At 33.6% G+C, this 7,765-nt stretch overlaps 1 protein-coding gene across 1 annotated transcript; it reads left to right on the forward strand.

Annotated features, from left to right (window-relative positions):
- Positions 1-5,031: 5,031 nt before the first annotated feature.
- LOC112280328 (uncharacterized) lies at positions 5,032-6,580 on the forward strand. Its single transcript, XM_024515702.3, has 2 exons — positions 5,032-5,798; positions 5,894-6,580. Exons 1-2 carry the CDS (start codon positions 5,568-5,570, stop codon positions 6,071-6,073), a joined length of 411 nt encoding a protein of 136 aa, XP_024371470.1. The 5' UTR covers positions 5,032-5,567; the 3' UTR covers positions 6,074-6,580.
- The last annotated feature ends 1,185 nt before the right edge of the window (positions 6,581-7,765 follow it).

Raw genomic sequence — 7,765 nt, forward strand, 5'->3', positions numbered from 1 at the left:
ACCATACATTTATTCTTAGAAAATTTCTCAATTCTTGTTCCTTTATACTACATAGTTTATGTTTCTAAATAAAATTTTTTAATAATTTCTTAGATTGTAATGATGAAAAATATAGTCTCTAGTTAAAAAATTAATGTGAAATGAGCCATAACTAAAGACTACATATTTTTCTTCATTACAATCTAAGAAATTTTCAAGTTGTGGCACTTTATTTTGTAGAAGGAGGTCTATTGCCTTGCCAAATTATAAAATTAACTTTGAGGGGCAATATTAGAGATATATAACTAATTTTAACTAAATTTAAAGTTAAAATTTAAAGTAGATATATTATTAAGTTCTCTTTTCAAAAATACTAGTTAAATTCAATTTAAATATAATACTTAGATGAAGTAATCAATTTGGATGTGATATATTTTATAGATAAAGAATTAGAATGACATCCATAACATAGATTGAATGAATATAAATTAGATAAATATTAATTAAATAAATATATATTAGATGGATTTATGAATTTTAACTAATTAATATATTAATAAATTAAATTGGACTCCAATACATATTAATTAATTTAGATTAATGAATCTATATTAAAATTATGAGTGGGATTTTTAAAACATCAAATTAGGTGTACTTAATTCTTCACAAAGAAGCAATCAGACAATTTTTAAACAAAATTTAGTTTTTGGTTTGAAATTCTTTTTTATTTAATATAATGTATTTTTTTTTTATTATTGGTCTGATAGTAGCATCTTGTGAATACCATTTTCTAACTTTTTTGCAAAAAATATTATTGTTGACAACCAATATACTTGGCATTATTGTATCATGTGAAAATTAGCTTGGGAATACAATGGGCATTTGAATATAAAAGGGTTTGACCTTACCTTGAAGTTTGATGTACAACCTAAATAAAACAATGCATAAGATTTTTAGAAACACCTTTTAGGAAATCTTGAATAATCTAATAAATCTTATTTCATTCCAATAGACTTCAAATAGACCTTAAAAAAATCTGATTATATTCTAAAGAAAATTTAAAAATTTTGAAATAATCTTTAAAAAATTAAAGAAATTAGAAGAAAATTTATAGAAATCACAAAGAAATTAGAAAAATTCTATATATTATAAATAAATCATAATTAAATCCAAATAAAATTTTATTAAATTTTAATTAAATTCTCATAGAATCTAATCAAATTATAATTAGATCCTAATCAAATCCTAATAAAATTATGCAAGAGATTTTAAATTTTAATAATTTTAAATTTAACCATCGATTATGATTTAAATTTTTTATACTTCTTAGATTATTAAAAGAAATAAAATTTATAAATTTGGAAAAAATGTTCTTAATATGCTTACATATTGATTGTCCTCCTTTTTCAACCTCAAGATTGACCTTCTAGCATCAATAGCTCCTTTTCAGTTTGTTCATTTGCTCTCAAAAATTGCTAAAATGTTTAAAACTAAGTTAACTATGAGCATACAAAAAAAAAAATTCTATTCAATTGGCAAATTTTTCAAAATTGTAGAAGCCCTCATTGATCTTCAAAACCCGATTTCTAAGACCCTAACTTACTTAAATCTCTATTACTTTTGATTTGCCTTTGTGATTTAGCTCAATTATATAAAATACATGTAGGGCAATTATTTTTATAAATCCACAAAATTTAATTTATAACTCTATTACAACTTTCACAAAATATGTCGAAATATAATCTCAGTTTTGTTTCACAAAAAAGTAGAGTCACCTAAAATAGTTTTAACTTTAAAAAAATCACAAAGCCATTAGAAATTTAAATTCTTCAAAATTAATTCTAAAAAAAAATACTATTAAGTTTGCTTCCAAATTTTGCTCCCAAATCAACAAAAAAAATCTTACATTTATTATAAATATACAATTTTGTGCCTCAAGGCTTGGATTCAACTCTAATTTATAGAACATGTATAGAACATGAACAAATCATTTGGAGAGTCAATTAGATCTTTGCAGATGGAGGTTCCTGGCTACGTCTTGACCTAAACCCTAAACTCTGTTTCAAGATTGGGCTATGATCCAGTGAGTACAATCTTCATGAACTTCACAATTTGCAACTTCCATGGGATTTGTAGCCCTTTGTTTTCTCCCTAATTTCACCACCACGATTACTCCACTAGTTTTGTTAGCCTCATATTTATCAATATCAAAAATTGTTATTACTGCACCATAGTTGATTATGTCATCCTGATTTTCTATGTTGATCTTTGTAGTATCAAAAGCTTGTGAATTAACAAAATGTTCAGTGTGTAAACTAGGTCTGCAAACAGTGTTGATAATATGCACTTTATAGGTGATCGTATCTCAGCAAGAGTTTCAAGAGCAGTTTGCGTTGTTGTCGAGTGTTAAATCGTATAGGGGGTAGTTGCGTGTCAAAACGTAAGCACAGGATTGCTCTTGTGCGGAAATTGTGGACCTGAAGGAGGGTTGCGAAGCAAGCTTAATAGATGACATTGATGGTAATAACGTTTTTGCCATGCTTCAAGACGCATTGCTCCACCAGCTTAAAGCATCTGAAGCGTGAATGTTTACGCCACCTGATTAAATTCGGTAAAATGCATGAGTTACGTGAAGAGTTTGACGCACTTCTTCAAGAGATTCACAAGGATCTCCTTGAGCTTTCGCAAGAACAAATCAAATTGCTCAAAATACATGGATTGTAAATCAACTCTAGACAGTCCATTTACCACGAACTCGTCTTAGTTCCCTCACAGTATTTTCTTTACCATATCTTTCATTCTCCGTCCATCTCCTGAATTCAAAATGTTGCAGAGGCTCAGCAATCTCTTTGACGACTGAGAGTATCCAACTTTGTCCAACTTCGAGCTGTTACATTTTTCCCACGAATTCCGTAGCAACGGGTAGACGGTGTGATTTGGAAAGCTTTCACAACTCTCTACAGTCACAACCCTCACACCACTTTCGGAGTTCTGTTAATTTTGTGATCAGTTGTTTGAAACTCACCCATCATATTTCAAGTCACAGCACCCTGCACCTGCAGAACCGTGGACGAGACTCACGAAGAAGTCAATTCACTCTACCCAAGGAAATTTCCTCTACTGCACTTGTAACGTTATCTGCACGTCTCAGACCAGTTAGCTTTGTCACCTCCTTCACTCAGTTGTCTCCCCACTTACCACTTTCGTCTCTGAAGGGATCTTTCCTCAGGAGTCATGTTCTGGGTGCCATAAATTCGAGAGACCATTTGCGCAGCAGAGTGCAGGTTGTTTCTTTAAACCCATAGTCTAGGAAAACCCTAATTTCTTGGTGAGTTTTCCTGGATCTAATTCTTTTGGACTATCTCATCACGAGCCAATATTTGGTTTTTTCAGCTTGATGCGTGAGTTCCCGTCTTTCGCTGAATTGTGTCGTTTCCTTTGATGATAGATTTAACTGATTTCTGTGTGCAGAAATTTGTAAATTTTGGATGAACTTTTAACTTCTCAAGTGTCAGGTCTCTCGATTTGCCGATGGTTTCCGATCTACTCCCTGCTTTGGAGGGGTCTTTCGTGTTGACTGTCATGAGGTGTCTCAATTTTCTTTGAGTCCATGAGTTACCTCCTGCAGATTATTAACTTAGAAATCTAGAATTGCATTTAAGCGGCTACATGAGGATTTCTGTGTTGTGATGATAGCTTTTGTTTAGCTTGTTAAGTGTTACCCGCGTACACCACCACCCAGAATTACAGGAAGTATCGAATACAATCCACACTCCTATGATGTGGATACACAGCACTTTCATGTCGCATACCTTTTCCTCAATCACATTAATAATGGGGTCTTTATAGTGGAAATCTAGTGTGAAATGCTATGGTCTAAAAAGTCTTATAAAGGTTTATGTTTGGTAAGATAAAAAGTTTCGTTTTGGAAGTCTTGTCCTAAGGAGATAGGATATAGTGAGAAAAAGGCAATGACATGGATGAAATCTTTTTGTATTATAAATTTAAATTTATAAATTCATACATTGATTTTGAAAATTTTAACAAACATAGATTTTTCTATTTTATAAGTTTATAATGGATATTTTTAGCAACTTATCTTTACATAAATCTCAATTTTTTTTGTAAGAAACCCTTCTTGAAGTAGACTTGACACAATTTTAGGAAACAATATTTGTGTCATGTAGAAATAAATGCACTCTATTTCATTTTTTTTCTTTGATGCCCTTTGAATCGATTTTTCTAAATACTAAACCGACTAAATTTTCACCAATTATAATTTTTGAAAATTTGACTCTTTTCTACTCTCTAGAACAAAGAAAAACTTCCAAGAATTGATTCATTAAAATAAAAAACTGAAGTTTCTGTTATTAATGATATTCAGAGATTGATGAGTAAATAAATTTTATTACAACTCGTAGTGCACCAATGTCAGCTTCTATTTTCTTAGATACAGTTAGAGATAATTGCTCTGCTATGTTTTGGGAAGAATCACAAAATACAATTCAAAACATCCAAATAAACTTATTAAAAAGTTGTGGAGTGACATGTAAACCCAATCATGTAAGAAACGTCACTGACTACATTCACAATATTACATGTAAGAATTTTGAAGCTGAATTCCGACTCAGCAGGGTTACATGTGAAGCCGCTACCCGTGACCAGAGCCTAAACCCTACTCTTCTGCTCCTCTATTTTCTGCCACGTCAGATCCCTCCACAGTCCAGCTAAGCACGTTCATAGAGCACACGTCAGCGTCCAGGCTTGGAGGAAATCCAAAACGCAATTTGATCCACCAGATTGAGCCGTAGGCGGGATCGGAGAGTCCAGATGGGGGCACTATCTGACAATTCAAACTTCGAACCGGGAACCGATATTTGGCGCCATTTTTTGGTTTTGAATTATGGCGCCCCCGACCCGCCACCTTGACTGGCCCGGCAACGAACCAGCACTGGCCTGGCTCAAGCTGGGATGGGGTCGTGGGAGTAGTGCGCGGGAGCCCGTGGTATGATTATGAAATGGGAAGCGCGGGAGGTAAACTCCCGCTGAAGTACTTAGCCTACTCCATGCCACCGTGGTCCCGCCAACTCATCTCTCCTTCTCTTCCTTTCCCTTCCGATTGCACAGCCCCTCTTCTCCGCGTAGAGGGTTTGTCGCCTCACACAGGTTCTCCACGCCTGTATTCGCACTTGGTCTCACCGAACTGTAGTGTTCATGTTAGGATAAAGGAGCCGCAGCTTTTGCATTCCATTGTACATGTCTCGTGAAGGATTTTTGGCTTTTGAATTTGAGGTCGTGCTCACTGATTCTGACGATCCTCTAGCCATAGTGAAAACAAGTAGAGATCAAAGCAGGTTGTAGCTGAGTTTGTAGCTAGAGGCGAGTTTTTTTTTGCAGACTCGTTGTCGCAGAACTTGCTCCCAGTTGGAGTCGGTCAATATTGGTTCAAAGATCTGGTCAGGCAATTCGTATCAGAAGAATCTGTTGAGTTGGAGTTGGCGTGGAGACTAATTTTGCATACTCAGTGAAGGATATTGCTTGCTATAATATAACAGTCCTATTGTGTGCTCGTGCGCCTGGGACTGTTTATGGCTTTTGGAGTGGTATCGATCATGGCCACGCGACGTGTTACATGGTCCAGGGCCGTTAGAGTGCACCCTGACCTCAGTGCCAGGATTCGGCGCGAGTGCGACGAGAATGTCAACCGTAGGCTTGGTGACAACCTCAATAATGTGCGTGGGATTCCCGTTCTGAACAGGTGTTCAAGATGTCACCTCCGAATTCCTCTTCGGGATATCACACACTTGTTCCAGAATAATGTAAGCTACGTTGTTTCATTGTATATCCTCTATTGATGAGTTCGTGTTCGCACAGAATATAGTTTGGCTGAAGTTTTGGTTGTTTCCTGTACTAGGTGGCTCCTGTAGACGACAAGGTTAACTCATCCTCACCAGCAATACAAGCTCTAGGGAGCGGACCGGTTAGAGGACTCCTCCCAGAATCTGTCTCGTCACAAAATTCTAGAAAAAGACGGCACACCGAACCAGTATCTGAGTCGTCGACTGAACGAAGAGTCCTACGGAAATTTAGATGAATTTAGTTCGAGCTACAAGCCAAAAGTAGCGGTGGGGATGCGGTTGCATGTCCACTCCCTTGTAAACCGAGTTGCTGGTTCGGTTCGGAGTTAGTTTCCACCGTATTCTCTGATTCACCCCTACTCCTCAATATCTAATTCGACGAATTTACAAAAACTCTAATAGCACTTAGCTACTACGAGTTGCGAGCAGATAAATGTGAGTTTGTAGCAGGGGTTGAATTTTGAACCAGTTGGTTGGAAAAATCTGATTTTTGTCTCCTAGAATTGTAATGTAGTAACTGGAGGAAGACCAATGCCTGTAACTAGTTAAATCAATTAGCAGTTGATTTTCATTGTACAGGTTTGAAGTTCCCTTCCGAAGCTACTGCAGCTGTGTAATGATACAAGTCAGGTTATTCAGTAATCTAGAAAAGTTGGGATCTCATTAGCCCTTAAATATTCTTATCAGGGATAATACATGTGCGAACCTCAAACCAATACATGTCAATACATTTCCATTAGCTAGATGACTGGTCTGATTCACTTTGGGCATTCCTTAAGCAGTGATTGCAGTAAACAAAACTCTGACCTTACAATCTTCAAATTTAACTGCTGCATTGGAACTGATTCGTCCACCGATTGTGGTTTAGTAACGATTATAAGCTTGTTCCACAAATATGTATACTAATGTACACATAAATGTGGAAACTTAAACGAAAATTGCATAACAACTTTTTCCATCAACAAGGACAACACATGTCTCCCAATAGCCCAATTCATTATTTAACACTCTCAAAATATGTCTATTGTGTCCCTGGTTACTTGTTAAAATTTATACAATTGATTTATTGAAAAATGTGTATAGTATTACAAATGCTTATTACAAGTATTAAAATGAGCTTACACAACCATAGTTGTTGGTCTATTATTTATATTTCCTATCCATTCAATTTGATTTTATCTATTTATTAGGTTACTTCTTATAATTGTAATATATGATAAAATTTAAATTTCCAAAAATTATTTTTATCTGTATTTTTATATTTACATATAATTTTTTTATAAATATATATATAATTTTTTGTAATAGATTTTATCAAAATTTTAAAGTAATTTATTTATTTGTTATTCTATGTATCTATACTTCAACCATCTTAATTTATGCCTATATTTATATATGTAAATGTTACAAATTTTAAATTTCATTATTTCTTAAAGTTCAAATACAATCCTGTAATAATTATAAAACATCTTTAAATTTATTTACAATGATTCTATAAGAAAAATTGTATTTAGAATCCTAATAAAAAATATCTTTTACATTGAATCAAAGTAGAAAAATAGGTTCATAAGGTTGATTGGTTTTGATATTATAATATAATTCCACATCTTATCACAAACTTAATATGGAGATTTATTTATTTATTTCTTTTTACTTACTAAAATTAGCATTAATTTATTGTTGTTTTTGAGCCTCCTTCAATTGTACCTTTATTGGTGTATGAAACTCTCTTATTCTTTGCATCACATTCTCTATTGCTAAATTTTTAATTTTGAAAAATTAAAAAATATTAAATTGTGGATAATAACTATAATTGACAAAAAAAAAAAAAAACAAACAAACAAACAACAGCAAATGAACGTAATGTATTTCTATAAAAGTTTTGCTTATGATAAGAAAATTATCTATATGCCTTGGTAATAGTTAAT

Source organism: Physcomitrium patens, chromosome 1 (genome assembly GCF_059467195.1).
Source record: "Physcomitrium patens ecotype Gransden chromosome 1, ASM5946719v1, whole genome shotgun sequence".
Lineage (NCBI taxonomy): Eukaryota > Viridiplantae > Streptophyta > Bryopsida > Funariales > Funariaceae > Physcomitrium > Physcomitrium patens.

What these genes read in the sequence shown, in the direction of transcription:
- LOC112280328 (XM_024515702.3), top strand. Translation starts at nt 5,568, where the DNA reads ATGGCTTTTGGAGTGGTATCGATCATGGCCACGCGACGTGTTACATGG. An exon ending in CACACTTGTTCCAGAATAAT is followed by an intron (nt 5,799 to 5,893) that starts GTAAGCTACGTT and finishes TTCCTGTACTAG; the next exon opens with GTGGCTCCTGTAGACGACAA.